Source organism: Gobio gobio, assembly GCF_949357685.1.
Source record: "Gobio gobio genome assembly, chromosome: 1".
Classification (NCBI taxonomy): Eukaryota; Metazoa; Chordata; class Actinopteri; order Cypriniformes; family Gobionidae; genus Gobio; species Gobio gobio.
The window spans coordinates 59,129,159-59,145,099 of NC_137097.1; the positions used below are offsets into that span (position 1 = coordinate 59,129,159).

At 38.8% G+C, this 15,941-nt stretch overlaps 1 protein-coding gene across 1 annotated transcript in view; it reads right to left on the reverse strand.

Moving 5' to 3' along the window:
* The window catches only part of rnf216 (ring finger protein 216), a 32,466-nt gene extending 17,234 nt beyond the window's left edge, over positions 1-15,232 (reverse strand). Inside the window, exons 1-13 of the mRNA XM_079819916.1 lie at positions 15,064-15,232; positions 12,872-13,012; positions 12,645-12,781; positions 10,588-11,178; positions 10,424-10,500; positions 10,231-10,333; positions 9,943-10,104; positions 8,020-8,134; positions 7,788-7,924; positions 7,596-7,646; positions 6,692-6,829; positions 5,694-5,842; positions 4,996-5,074 (exon numbers count right to left, since the gene is read on the reverse strand). Coding sequence (XP_079676042.1) covers positions 4,996-5,074; positions 5,694-5,842; positions 6,692-6,829; positions 7,596-7,646; positions 7,788-7,924; positions 8,020-8,134; positions 9,943-10,104; positions 10,231-10,333; positions 10,424-10,500; positions 10,588-11,178; positions 12,645-12,781; positions 12,872-12,938 — 1,806 coding nt within the window. The 5' untranslated portion in view covers positions 12,939-13,012; positions 15,064-15,232. The remainder of the gene's footprint in view (positions 1-4,995; positions 5,075-5,693; positions 5,843-6,691; positions 6,830-7,595; positions 7,647-7,787; positions 7,925-8,019; positions 8,135-9,942; positions 10,105-10,230; positions 10,334-10,423; positions 10,501-10,587; positions 11,179-12,644; positions 12,782-12,871; positions 13,013-15,063) is intronic.
* Between the last annotated feature and the right edge of the window lie 709 nt (positions 15,233-15,941).

Consider the following 15,941-nt stretch of genomic DNA (forward strand, 5'->3'; position numbering starts at 1 on the left):
ATGGTTGGAAAGTGATTTCTATGTAATATTTCATATAATTTTACACAGCGCTACACTACTGACAATAGACCTTTTTGGGCCTTAATTTTACTGAACAATGTTTTTTTTGTTGACATTTTACTTCAGTGGAAAATGTATCATCAGAAGTTTCTATTTCTTCAGAAATGTAATGTGCTGCTGCCACATGGAATTCTGGAGAAAACAAAACAAAACAAAAAAATGATGACGCAAAACCATAGATCAACCCTTTGAAACCTACATCCTTTCAGGCAACCCAGATGTTTTACCACTTAACCACAGCACTGCCTATATGCTCACTATAATGCACCATTTATTAGGCGGGTGTCAATTCATACAGATTAGCTATCCAACAAATTTGTTCCAGAGAAGCACAGCTTTGGAAAAGTTTTCATGATGCTGGCCAAGTCAAGCACTGCTGTGCAAGAGAGCTCAGTTCTCCATCTCGATAGGAATGCCACGCCGAGAGCCAGAAAGAGGAAGTGAAAGTGGGTCACATTATGAAATTATACCACACAACTGTTTTCAATTTCCCCCATCCAGTCCTGTGACTCCACCAGGAGGAAGATGTATAGGAGAAAATGGAGATCCTGCCTGATGGCACACTTAATCTATCTTTGGCGCCGAGAGGAAGGCCAAAGACATGGCCGTTCGAGCAGCTTCCCCTGCACCCCTCTCCTGCCCTGCTGAGAGCTGCTGCAGAAATGTGAGGCGGGGTTGAGTGTGTAATCAGCAGCAGATGTGTGGAACAACAAAACTGCACTGGCATTATAGAACAAGAGCGCCACCAAGAGGACAACCGGTATATGACAGAAAACACAAGTACCATGTTGCATATACTTGCTTGTGGGCTATTCAAGTCTTATAAAGGGAACACCTACCGTCATCATGCCTTTTACAAAGACGGTCAATGGTTCATAATTCCATTTATACCACAGTTATAAGATTTCTCTCAATGCAAGTTTCAGGTTATTGTTCCTAAAACCATAATTACTGGAATCTGTGTTCCTCTTTCTTTCGCTTTGCTTGCTTCCCTGATAGATTAACAGCGATAACCTGCTTTCAATCGCCTACGTAGGCACTGTCCATGCACTGACTGGTGCGTGCCAGAGGATTTCAAGATAAAGCTCAATAGAGAGCGTTGGGGAAGGCGAGAGACTGTGTGTTTGAGGTTTTCCACCCACCAGTCGGAGATTAGTTCATTTACAATATATGTTTCACAATGTGCTTTTTTGGTAGATGTAATTCGTGATATGTTAAAAGTTTCTGGGTATCGTAGGGTGGACCATATTTTCAAGTTAAAGCTCATTTCCCTTTAGGTAGAGGCATTTTGTTTTCTTTTGTTTGGGTCCTCCTCCAGGGGAAATATTTTGTCCTTTGTTTCTTTTTTGTGTACTTTTGTTTTAGTCGTAGCTTTTTATTTCTTATCCCTGCTTTATAAGAAAATAAAATAAAACATCAATGTTTGGTTTGGTGATTCTGGGGCTGGAAAGCTCAAAGTATCTCTATATGTTTTTTTGTTCGTCGTTCCCTATTCACCCCTAGACTAGGAGAGGATGTAGCACTATTAAAGTCATCATTGGAGACAAGTGCATTATTTTAACGGCGTCCCAGATCATGTCGGAGGATTATACGTTTGTTCGGAAAACTTTGTTTTGTAAACGAGGCACAGTGTAATGTAACTTTGAAAGTAAAATAATCCTTTTGTCACAATTTTTTTTTTGTTTTTTTGTCATTTTAAAAAAAATGTATTAACATTTTAAGTGAACCTCAAGGAACATTTACAAAAAAACAACTCGTATCATGACCCTTTAAGCCGCAGTTACAAGTTGGACAGCTTCTTCAAAGCTGACTTTGCAGGTTTAAAAGTATCACTTTGGTCATTCACCCAAAGGGTGAAGTTTGCTTGTTACCCCTGCTTGTGAATATCACACAAATGGACAAGAAACATTTTCCCCTGGCACTCCAAGACTCAAAAGTGATCTGGGAAATAGTAATCTGCTTCAAAATGTCAGGAACTCAAAACATACTTTACATTCAATTACAATGTATGTGTACATACATAGCTTACAGGCACTCATGATCACAGCCCTCCCACATGTTTGTATTACTTTAAAAGTGATAGAGAGGAAGGCCAAAGACATGGCCGATCGAGCGGCTTCCCGTTTAAAATAGAGACAGAGATAGAAATAAAGGATGGCAGATGAATGGAAAGATAGCCCTGAAAAACTGCAGATGGCTCTAGCATTCCTCTCAGGCCTGTTGAGAAAGTAGCTGTGAGTTCAGAGTCCTTGACATGTTCCGCCTGTGAGCTGACACATCCACTAACACATAGACGGACAGACAGCTCTCTGTGTCCTGGCACTGCCTGATGCATTCCTCACAGCCCAACACTGATAAGACTAAAGACTAAACATCAGATGTTCTTGTAACCAGTGTTGGGAGGGCTACTGTGAATCTTGTCAAGCTACAAACTACTAACAAAACCGTCTGTGCTTGACCCCTAACTATTTGGTTTTTGATGTACATTTTATAGCAACTGCACTCACAAAAAGAAATTAAGATGACCTACACTACCATCCAAAAGTTTGGGGTTTTGAAGGAAGTTTCTTATGCTTACTAAGGCTGCATGTATCTATCAAAATGGTGAACTATTATTAGAATTTAAAATATTTTAATATACACTATATTGCCAAAAGTATTGATACTCCCCTGCAAATCATTGAATTCAGGTGTTCCAATCACTTCCATGGCCACAGGTGTATAAAATCAAGCACCTAGGCATGCAGACGCTTCTACAAACATTTGTGAGCGAATGGGTCGCTCTCAGGAGCTCAGTGAATTCAAGCGTGGTACTGTGATAGGTTGCCACCTGTGCATTTAGTCCATTCGTGAAATTTCCTCACTACTAAATATTCTACGGTCAACTGTTAGTGGAAAAATAAAGTGAAAGCAATTGGGGACAACAGCAACTCAGCCACGAAGTGGTTGGCCATGTAAGACCACAGAGCGAGGTCAGCGCATGCTGAGGTGCACAGTGCGCAGAAGTAGCCAACTTTCTGCAGAGTCAATAGCTACAAACCTCCAAACTTCTGTGGCCTTCAGATTAGCTCAAGAACAGTGTGTAGAGAGCTTCATGGAATGGGTTTCCATGGCCGAGCAGCTGCATCCAAGCCTTACATCCCCAAGTGCAATGCAAAGCGTCGGATGCAGTGGTTTAAAGCTCGCCAACACTGGACTCTAGAGCAGTGGAGACGTGTTCTCTGGAGTGATGAATCACACTTCTCTGTCTGGCAATCCGATGGGCGAGTCTGGGTTTGGCGGTTGCCAGGAGAACGGTACTTGCCTGACTGCATTGTGCCAAGTGTAAAGTTTGGTGGAGGGGAGATTATGGTGTGGGGTTGTTTTTCTGGGGTTGGGCTGGGGCCCTTAGTTCCAGTGAAAGGAACTCTTAAAGCTTCAGCATACCAAGACATTTTGGAAAATTTCATGGTCCCAACTTTGTGGGAACAGTTTGGGGATGGCCCCTTCCTGTTCCAACATGACTGCGCACCAGTGCACAAAGCAAGGTCACTAAGACATGGATGAGCGAGTTTGGTGTGGAGGAATTTGACTGGCATGACCTCTAGAACCTATAGAACACCTTTGGGATGAATTAGAGCTGAGACTGCGAACCAGGCCTTCTCGTCCAACATCAGTGCCTGACCTCAAAAATGCATTTCTATAAAAATGGTCAAAAATTCCCATTTTTCCAAGCTTTCCCAAAAGAGTTGAAGCTGTTATAGCCGCAAAGGGTGGGCCAACTCCATATTAAATCATACGGATTAAGAATCGGATGTCATTAAAGTTCATGTGCATGGGAAGGCAGGCGTCCCAAAACTTTTGGCAATATAGTAATATTTTAAAATGCAATTTATTTGTGTAATGGCAAAGCTGAATTTGAAAAGTAAATACATTTATTTTATCTGAAAGAGTATATTTTATATATATATATTTAACTTACATGATTTAAACTGACATCTAAGTCATTTAGACTTTTCCACGCCTGGAAAGAAATCAAAGATTTAAAAAAAAAAATCTCTGATATTGACAGGTTTTCCATGACGAAAGAGAACAATGGAACAACCCTGACAATTTCCAGGGTTGAATTATTATGTGGAAATTGGACACCTTTTATGTTCCATGAAACTTGAGCAAAAATAAAACTACAAAGCACTCTAATTCTATAAAGAAGCCAACAACATAGTTATTAACAGCACAATGTAACATAGTTCAGTTTCATTTAGAATGAAAATGCAATGTGATAACCAGCAATGTCATGCTTTTGTCACTACTTGTTGGAAAAAGAAAGTTATTACTGGAAAAGCTTCCTTATTTTGAAACCAGCCGAGCTACTATTACACTGTTATAAAAATGTAATTAAGGTAGTCCTTAACTGCTTGTAACAAACACTTGATGCTATTCAGTCTGTTTTTCTGAAACCTTGGTTAACAAAGCACAACATGTTCCTGGAGGGATAATCCACTTTTTCCTGGTTATGATTTCCGAAACGTCATGAGACCGTGATATACCGGAATACTGATTTATCTAGTTATGCTGAACTTCCCAACCTTTGTTAAGTTCTGTTTAGGGTTCAGAGTGCTGACGTGATGAATACCCATCTCTGTTCTTCCCCTGACCGGACTAATTCCAGCAGAGTAAACCCTGCCAGTGAAAAAATACCATTAGTTTCACATCCACTAGCATGGTTCATTATGGGGCCCCAGACCGAAGCAAACCAAAGACTCAGCTGACCCTTTCCACAGCCACATGGCGCCGCCAAGTGACCATTCGGGGGCTCAGAAATAGAAGTGGAAAGAGGGAGAGAGAAGTGAACCAGCTCATGACCATATTTTTTTTATAAAGAGATCACTGCAAAGAGAGATGCAATATATGAACAACACTCAAACACTTGTGTATCCAGACACACAGACTAACCTTTCTGCAGCGAGGGTTTGGGCAACTGAACAGGGAAATGCCTTTATCCAAAAGTGCTGGGAAGTTACAAAACGGGCACCTTGAAAACAGAAAGTGAGCAAAATAATGTTGTCAGGAATTAACACAATGAATCATTTAAATCTGAAGTGTCCACATTTTCTCTGTTTTGAATAAATTTTTCTCACTCAAAGCTATCACATGGCTGTCAATATTTTTTTTTTCTGAAAATATAGAGCACAAATTGTATGAACTATTTATGTGGATTACTTTTCTATCCTTTTTGCTCCTTGACAGCTCTAATTACCACCCACTTACCTTGATTAAAACATCTTTTGTGTTTCACAAATAAAGAAAAGTCATACATCTTTCTATCAACATGAGAGTAAATGGAAACAAGGTTTAAATGTTTATCTTTAGTTAACATGAACTAATAATGAACAATACTTCTACAGCATGTTAATCTTAATGTTCATTTTAACATTTACTAATACATTATTAAAATCAAAAGTTGTATTTGTTAACATTAATTTCATGCACTGTGAACTAACATGAACAATCAATGAACAGTTTTTTAACTAACATTAACAAAGATTATAAATACTGAAACAAATGTATTGCTCATTGTTAGTTCATACATTAACTACTGTTAACAAATGAGACCGTAAAGTGTTACCAAGTAAGTAAAGTGTTTAACTCACCTGACTAGTTCATCAGCACAGGTGGCTGCTATGGCCTCCTCTGCTTGTCGCTCGTAATATTTGCACAGAATGTTTTCAGGTAAAACTTTCTCCAGCTCACTGGTAGGGAAGGAACAGGTGCAGTTCCCATCCATACAGCTCAACTCTGACTGCAACCAAACAAAACTATTTTTACAAAATACACTGTAACTGTAAAATTCAGTGAGTGCCTGTGGTGGCAACCTGCATACATTGAACCTACAAACTTCACAATTCAAAAGTTTGGGGTCAGTAAGTGTTTTTTTTTTCTTTTTCAAACAACACTTATTTAGCAATGATGCATTAAGTCGATCAAAAGTGAAAGACATTTATTTTGTTACAAAATATTTCTATTTCAAATAAATGCTATTCTTTTGAACTTTCTATTCATCAAAAATCCTGAAAAAATTACAGTTTTCACAAAAATATTGAGCATATTGTTTTCAACATTGATAATAATCATAAATGTTTCTTGAGCAGCAAACATTCATATTAGAATGATTTCTGATGGATCACGTGACACTGAAGACTGGAGTAATGATGCTAAAGATCCATTCCTTCATTTTACAGTATTTTTTGATCAAATAAACACTGCCTTGGTGAGCATAAGAGACCTCAAACATTAAAAAAATCAGAAGTCAAATTGAATGCTAGTGTGTCTTAACACTGATATTTTGTCTAATGGGAATTAACTTCATACAAACAAATTATGCTAGAACTTGTTTATGATTATTAGAATGAAAATGAAAGAACAATGGGAGAAAAACTGGGAAGAACCCAAAAACCCCAAGGCAAAGCGAAACCAAAACACAGGATTTTTAAAACCATGAGAACAACACTGTGCACAATGCCTGAAAACATCATGACATCATAATGGTTGTGACCGCATATGCCGTTTCCAGTAATACAATTCAAAAGAAACAAAGGTAACCCCAGAGACTGAAAGTCTATTCTCAATTCTCCAGTCACAGATGACTTACCCTTCCTGAGCCGAACACTGCCTCCTGGGCATATTTAACCAGGCATTCCTTGCAGAATAGATGGCCGTCTGTACACTGGGTCATCTCCTCAAAGGCAAACTCCCCACAGCAGCAGCCACATTCAATCAACTGCCCGTCCTGAGAGCACAGGTCAAAAGTGTCACATGCTCTCAAAATCACAAAGTTCAGGATTATAAATCAAACACATTACTAGGATGAAAGAGGTCCCTCTAATCGGATTTTACAGCTGGAACTGTCTGTTTAATACAATATTTTCCAACAATCAAACCACTGAAAAAGACAAAAGTGTGTAAATTGCTGTTTGAGCATGAAAAAGATCTGCAGAGTTACAAAGTCACTCCAAAGGGAGTTATTCTCTATATCGGTAAGCACTGTTTCTGAACTCCCACAAATGCCTCGATTGTAGTCTTGAGTTTATTTCCAGTAATGTACACATCACAATATTCCTCATTTAAATAATAAGGCATATGCAAAAAAAAGGGCAGAGGCCTGGTTGAGTTGCTAGTGTGTTAAAAATAGCAGTTATGGTAAGAGGTGTGACATTGGCCAAACACACTGGAAGTGTCTGACCAATCACAACACACTGGTCCAGATGGCCAATCACAGCACATTGAACTTTTTGAAAGAGGGGCTTCATAGAGACAGGAACTAAACAGGACATTACTGAAAAACTGGGAAGAGATGTTGCAACAATGTAAAATATATGTTGTTTTTTTACATCAAGCATTAAAACCTATTCTAGTACAGCCAAAAAACAAAATCAAGATTTTGCAAAAGGGCATAATATAGACTCTTTAAGTTGCAATTTGTTTCTTATGATGTGGTTGGACATGTCATTACAGGAGCATCAAAAGTACATAAACAACTGGTTCTTCACACCCACCTTTTGATACTGCTCCTCGTTCACTTGTAAAGCCAAAAGGAAATCTTCGTGCTATAGGCAAGGGAAAAAAGCCCTGGTAATTATTTGAACAATTAACAGCCTGTCAGCTCAATTCAACACAACCCTGTTTCTTTGGGTTGTTTCAGAAGGAACCATCAGAAGTAAATTGAAGAAGTGTGCCGTGTAAAGTACCTCAGCCATTTCCTTGGCTTTCTGCTCGTAGAACTGCTGCTCTTTCACAAGAGACGGCTCCAGTGTAGTCTCGTTACCGCGACTCCATCTGCGATTCTTTTCCAAAAAGTACATCTTTCTTTCCAGTTTAAAAGAACCTGAGATGAATAAGAGGAAAATGAGCATTTCACCTTTTACCTGGTTTTATTTTGCGTTTAAAGGGATGAAAAAGGAGGAAAACCTATGTAGTCACCCTGCTCAAACTTGAAGTCGATGAAGGCGCGTTCATTTGGCTCTCTCCTTCTCTTCTTCTTCCCTGAGGGGTCAGTGGAGTTTTCTTGCCACTTCTTGAGGGCTTCGAATAAGGCCTTCAAGAGATACCAGAGAGATTAATACCATACAACTGACTAACAATATGGTAAAACAATATGGGGTTTTCAATGGCTGATGCAAATGCCAATATCTTTAAGGGATAGTTCACCCAAAAGTGAAAATTACTCCATGATTTACTCACCCTCAAGCCACCCTAAGTGTACTTGACATTCTACTTTCAGACAAATATAATCAGAGTTTAAAAAAAATGTCCTGGCTAATCCAAGCATTATAATGGCAGCCCAAAATTTTACACATTCTTCGTAACTATGAATACGGAAGGCGGTCTAGCGGAAGCTAGATATTTTACTTGTATAAAGTTTTAAATATAGATATTTTTCTTACAAACCCATCGGTTCGCTTCAGAATGGACGGATGCACTTTTCTGGGCTTTAAATTTTGGGCTGCCATTTACTGCCATTATAAAGCTTGGAAGAGCCGGGACATTTTTATATAGCTCTGTTTGTTTTCGTCTGAAAGATGAATGCCATATACACCTAGGATGGCTTGAGGGTGAGTAAATCATGGGATAATTTTAATTTTGGGGTGAACTATACCTTTAAGAGTCTATACAAGCACTATATTCAGCACTCTGAACCAATACAATAAATGTTCAATTTAATAAAATGTGTATGATAGCAAATGGCATTTTGCAGGTGGAAGAAACCAGGACTAAATGTGACAACATACAATGAAAGATACAGGAATAATAACGATGAAATAAACACCTAAAGCAATTCTGCCAACTAGCAATTTAACCAATCCTAAACAACTGCTTTTCAAATCGCCTCCTTTTTAATGGATCATTTTAAAACACTGAAGTGTAGTGCTATACAAAACTGGCTGTGTAGTCAGCGTCAATATAATCAGCTTTACTCTGTTGCTTTTTGCAAATTTATGAATCTCCGCACAAGGAAAGGTCATGGCGAACCAAGAGGTTTGCTATTGGTCGGCACTTTAAATTAGACCTGAAATTGCCTCATCGACATGACATCCTCAATAAACCCGTCTCTGGCGTGATGACTCCGATCTTTCGAATATTCCTATCTGATAATTGCCTCATCGACACGACATCCTCAATAAACCCGTTCAGTTGGGGACATTATTTTTCAACTAAATATTCAAATAGATTTTCAACTAAATTACTGATCTGCCCGCATTGTCACTATATGATAATTGAAATGAGCTGGATGACATCACCGTTTTTTCTCCAGAGGGGCTGTACAGCCAAATTAAATTCTGTTGCATTATTTTCCTGTCTAACACTGTAAAGCTGCTTTGAAAAATCGCCATTGTAAAAAGCGCTATATAAATAAAGGTGACTTGACTTGACTCACTGTGAATTTGTGTCAAGTTGACCAAACTTGAACCTGATGCAAAATTTGCACATGGAAATTTCTTTGCCATTTGAAGTCCACCAGGAGAAATTCTTCATCTTGCAGATTACCATGAAATGACTAGATTTCACTCAAAATCTTGCCAAGCAACAGTAAATGTGAGTGTGACCACTCTTAACACAAAATAGTTTTAAATCAATATTGAGATATTGACTCAGTTTTTCCATAAAACCATACAATGACATTTGAAAATGTAGGATATCTGCAGTTTCAATTGACACCACTTTTAATATGGCACTGCAGTAGATAATCTCAAAAAGCCTAATAAAATTGGCAGATTAATTATTACACCTGATATCCGCAAGCTTCATCAACACTTAATGACAGAATGATGTTGGATGTCAACCTCAACCTGACATAAAGGTTACAGAGTTTGTAGAAGAATTCTAATAGGTATGAATGAGCACCTTTCGTGTGATTGCATAGTGTCCTTTGAGGCAATTCAGGGCCCATTTGATATCCTGACAGCTCAACATTCTGAAGTCACCCATCAGCAAGTCTGCAGCTTGAATGACAACCTCTGGGCCAACAGTCTTTAGTTTGAAATAATCAAAATAATTTTCACTTTCCTGCATGACAGAGAAAAAGTAAGTTATATCATATTAGTTACATATTTTAAATGTAATTAATTCATAGTAGCAACACCAAATACATCTACTGACTAAATAACTATGGATAAAAAACAAAGTACAAACCTGCGTCTCAGAATCATTTGTCTCGAGGAGAACACTGCTTTGTGTCAAAACTGAGTTTGCTTTCTTCGGATAGTCAGGGTTTTCCAACAACATATTGCATATTCTGTGTTAAAGAAGCCAAACGATGTCTCACAAACATCACATGTGAACAAAGTACGTCTGAGCAAGAAATAAGATAAAGGCTTGTGCTTACACATTTAAATCTTTCAGATCACCACTCTCTATCAGTTCTGCTACATATGCGTCCTGCACATCGGGGAAAAGGTCCATCTGAAAATTTGAGTCAAAACAAACCAAAGCTTTAATGTAGGACACAAACAGTCGCATATCACGTGAGGTGCTAATCAGAAGACTCACCACCCCCTTCACCAGGATATCGCGGGACGTCCGGTCAGGGGCCTGCTGTATGAGGGGTTCTCTGGGTGCTGACGGCCCAGGCCTCTCGTTGTCAGCCGGTTCGAGGAATCGTGCAGGAGAGAGAGGGGCCGCCGGCTGCTCATTCTGTCTGACATCTACTAGCACAGTGTCCTGTGGCGTCCGAGGCCTTTTAGAAGGCCTTTCAGTTCTTGACCAGACAACAACGTCAATTTTGCGGGCCAAGTCGGACTGACCTGATTCAGTGGTGGGTGGAGCTGACAAAACAATATTGGCCTGATTCACTGAGTGTGCACTAGCTGAAGGGTCCTTATCAATGGGCAGTGAGTCCTTAACAGGCAATGGAGGTCTGTGCAAGGCATTTTCTCTAGACGTCGAGGGTACAGCATTCTGGTCCGTGGTTAAGACACCTATGGCTTGAATTCCTAATGTAGGATGTGCGACGACTACAGAAGGATGATGAGCGTGTGCGCTGGTAGGATGTCTGTTGGACCCAGATGCCTGGCTTGGGAAGGTGCTCGCAGCCCACTTGGCTGCAGGTCGGATCAGCTCACGATGAGGCGAGGGCTGTGGCTGTCAGATGGAAAGAGAGTGTGTAATTAAAATTTGAACAGGAACCACTCATCACATTTTAGTGCAATTTTCAGGATTCAGGCACTGAACAGAAAGATCACTTCTCATTCTCTTAGGTTACTTTTCCTGAGAAAAAGATTTTGTGGCAAAAACAAAAACATAGTACAGCGGTCCAAAAAAGCATTTGGACATTTAAGTCACACTTAAACACTAGACAGTAGACTTTCATATCGGTACAATATCTACATTAAAACCAGTTATACATGTATTAGTGCTGGTTTGACGCTAGGGGGCCGCTATGTTTTTTTCTGTGCAACAGCCTACACATAAAAGATGCTAAACTTTGAATTTTATTTGTATTTATTTTAACTTAACCTACAAAATTAAGATGAAACTGAAAGGTAAAGGAAAGTAAATTATTAATTTACACACTCAGAGGATTAGTTTTACCAAAAACTAATGAAACTGCACACATGTCCTCAACTTGGGCCCCTCACAGAAACAAGTGGGACTACATGTAATCTAAAAAAAATGCTGTATTCCCTCATTTTCCTCTCAATATCAATTGGTAGAAAATGCAGAACATTTTCACTGATAAGCAGGTATTATATTGTTTGTTACCATGGCATGTTGAACGTGCTTCTTGTGTATAAAAAAAGTACAGAAAAAAAAAACATTCATAATGTTTCCATCTTCAAGTCTGTATAAAATTGCATACCGATATCGTCTATATACAACAGCAAGCCTATTAGACAGCTCTTTGAATCATTTGACTGGTCGACTGTGGCAGACACTTTTACCCAAAGCTGCTTACAAATGAAGGGAAGCAATTTATCATTTGATAATTGATTTATTGATTTGGTATGTAACCAACCATGTCATAAGCAGGATAACTGGGCATTCTGGGCATTGTTGGGGAACATTGTCTGTTGTTGTACTTATGATGTCTGTCATTTATGTAATTTATGTCTGAGAGTTGTACCAAGACAAATTCCTATCAACTTGTTGACATGGCAATAAATGTATTGAATTTAATTGAATTGAATTGAATAACGTACAGTCATCCAGTCAATATTGCAAAATAACCCCCTTTGGCTTTGCTTCAGGATTATGATAATCACCTTAAATGTTTACGTTAATATATCATAGAATTAATTTTTTTACATTAATATTAAATGAAACAAATCGAACAAAATTAAAACGAAATAGGAAAAACAACTGTACAAAGTATCAAAGCCACATGCAGATATTTGTTCATTTCTTTTTCAATAAATCAAAGTTCTAAATGACTATCATGCTATTTTTTCATATAACCCATTTGACATAAAAATCATAAATCACCAGGTCTCTGCTGACTCCCACCACTAGTAGGCTATATTATCATACTAACTTTATTATCATATTTCCACGGATAAGCTGTGCTAAGTGTGTAGGGAGCAGGGAACACTACACACAGCTCCAGTTACCTCTAAGATGCTCAATTCCTCCTCTTCATCATCCTTGACCACAACAGGAGCATTTGGTACAAATCTGACAGGTTCATCATCCGAATCCGACGATGAGGATATGGTTATGTAGGACGTCCTCGTCCTAACTTTCTTAGCTGACACAAAAAAAAAAACATGAAACACAAAAAGGGGTCAAGACATACAGAATGCCACTATTCCTTATAATAAAGCATTAGTGTTAGTACCTCGACTGCGATGGGTGTTGAAACTAGCCAGGTGGATGACATCATCATCACTGGACCCGTCAGCCATGATAAGACACACAGACTCCCTGAGTCGTCCACCTTCTCCCTCTCACACAAACACCCATGCACACACACAGGAACCTGAAATAACCCCACATTAATTACCTTACATGGTGAAATCATCACAGTTTTGATCTAAACACAGTCATAGTTGCTTAAAATCAGTAAAATACAGCAGTTGCGATAGTCTTTTCTTCCCTATTATGACGTATAATTGAGTAAAATGGCTTCTCAAACAAGAAAAAAATTGAGGTTTCATATGAACAAAATTACGCCCTCACACCTGTAAACATGTCATTGAAGAGATGTTGTTTTGATTAAAGGAACACGCCACTTTTTTTGAAAATGGGCTCATTTTACAAGTCCCCTAGAGTTAAATAGTTGAGTTTTACCGTTTTTGAATCCATTCAGCCGATCTTTGTATCTGGCGGTAGCACTTTAAGCATAGCTTAGCATACATCATTGATTCTGATCAGTCCATTAGCATCTCGTTCAAAAAATGACCAAAGACACTTTCAATATTTTTTCTTATTTAAAACTTGACTCTTCTACAGTTACATCGTGTGCTAAGACAAACTGAAAATGAAAAGTTGCGCTTTTCTACACCTATATGGCTAGGAACTACTTTCTCATTCCTGCGTAATAGTCGCGGATCTTCACGGCCGTACCATGGCTGCAGCAGCGCAATGATATTACAGCGCCTGAAAGTAGCCCCCAGCTAGGTAACTTTCAATGTGGCCGGCACAAAGTTTGTGTAGTTGCAGAGAAAGTTTCAGGCTTGCAGCCGACAAATTGTGTTGTGGATTTACCTGTGGATTAGCCATGGTTCTGTGTGTTGTAAAGGGCTGTGACTGTAAGTCGAAGGTGTAACTACCACCATGTTTCACAGAATACCAACGAATCATTGCGCCGCTGCAGCCATGGTACGGCCGCGAAGATCCGCGACTATTACGCAGGAATGAGAAAGTAGTTCCTAGCCATATAGGTGTAGAAAATCGCAACTTTTCATTTTCAGTTTGTCTTAGCACACGATGTAACTGTAGAAGAGTCAAGGTTTAAATAGGAAAAATATTGAAAGTGTCTTTGGTCATTTTTTGAATGAGATGCTAATGGACTGATCAGAATCAATGATGTATGCTAAGCTATGCTAAAAGTGCTACCGCCAGATACAAAGATCGGCTGAATGGATTCAAAAACGGTAAAACTCAACTATTTAACTCTAGGGGACTTGTAAAATGAGCCCATTTTCAAAAAAAGTGGAGAGTTCCTTTAAAGATTAGTGCACATTAATTAAAATAATAATAATAACGTGCACAGGTAAATATTTTATAATAAATACTGCAATATTCCATGAAAATAAGAATGGTCCATTTTGATTTCATGCTGACTTTAATGATGCACTAGATCAGATCTGTGAGAGGCTGCGCGTGCACACAAGATCTCATTTCCCACGAAGGGATGTAGTTTCCAAACATTTTTAAAGCAGCCTAGAATTAAAGATTGTCACCACAACATTATATTCATGACCATTATTAGCTTGAGTTTAAGAACAACACAGGAAGTTGAAGGTAAAAGAGTTAGACGAGTTGATGTCCTTGAGGAATAATGCTTTTATATTTAAATTTCGTGCTGTCACTGAGTATCTCTGTGTGCAGACATGTGTGTTTCTGTTTTGTTTATCTATGATGGTTCAGATCAAACGCCTCTGTGACACCCAGACCAGCAGTCTAAGTAGTCAGCTCACAAGGTTTTAAAACACAGCCTGTTAATTGCATTAGATTGTCCAGAACAGACTAGCTGATTTCGCATAGCAGTGCTGAGAAACACTGTTGATGTTACGAATATGGTCGTTCGTTTTCCTTTTTCTTTAAAACGCGAGGTGGATATTGTTAGAGAAGTAAAATATAAAGCAGGACAAAAGAAACAAACAAATATGTACTCGCTAAAGTCCCTAGCCAGGCTCAGCTAACGTAACGTAGCTGCTTGGCGTTAACCCTCCGCGCCAGCTGACATCAGTTAAACAAGACAGATTTTCACTCTCAGCCAGGCATTTCATCCTAACTTAATGGCGAGGGTAAACAAGCTCTAATAAGACTACAACACACGAAGACTGTTTCGTGAATTGCACGTACCTCTCAGTCACAATTTCCAGCACATCGAAAGCGTTTGATCGCCGGATATCGAAACAAACGGCCAAAACAAGCCAGAGTGTGACGTCAGACGCAAATGCGTCGTGCTATAGGTGAAGGATCATGAGAGTTGTAGTTCTCCTCCGTTGTTTTCTCTTGTTCGTTTGTGTATGTCCTCTAGGTGTCTCTGTTTTCCTTAATAAAAAAGTATACAATCGCTGTGGCGCTAATATCAAAACCTTGATGTTATTTTTCAAAACTCGACATAAACCTCCGGACCAACCGATTATCACAGCGCCTAGCCTACATTTTTCAGTCAGGTTACTTATTTAATACACAATTAATACAACTTTATGAATACACTATGCAAAGTTTTGTAATAAAACAGCTTGAGTTACACGTGAAGACCGTTTTGAGTTTTGAAAATTAATGAACAAATGGACAAATCACTACTATCAATCTCGGATAGATAGATAGATAGATAGATAGATAGATAGATAGATAGATAGATAGATAGATAGATAGATAGATAGATAGATAGATAGATAGATAGATAGATAGATAGATAGATAGATAGATAGATAGATAGATAGATAGATAGATAGATAGATAGAATGGTGACTTTAAAGAGTCACAATTTTGCACAACCAAGAAAGCAAGTCTTTATTCTGAGTGGCACAGATCCAAGTCAAACAAAGTGACCATCCTTTGCTTCATTTTGTGAAAATGGAAAATATGCTGGCCCTGGGAGAGATGAACAGTGGCCAATTATGCTGAGACTCCCTTAGGATGCAACAGGCTCTGCTGCAAAAGGTGATGATTGAAATGATGAAGACATTTCAAAGTGGGTCAGTGTGAGTTGAAAAGCATGCATAGGGTGG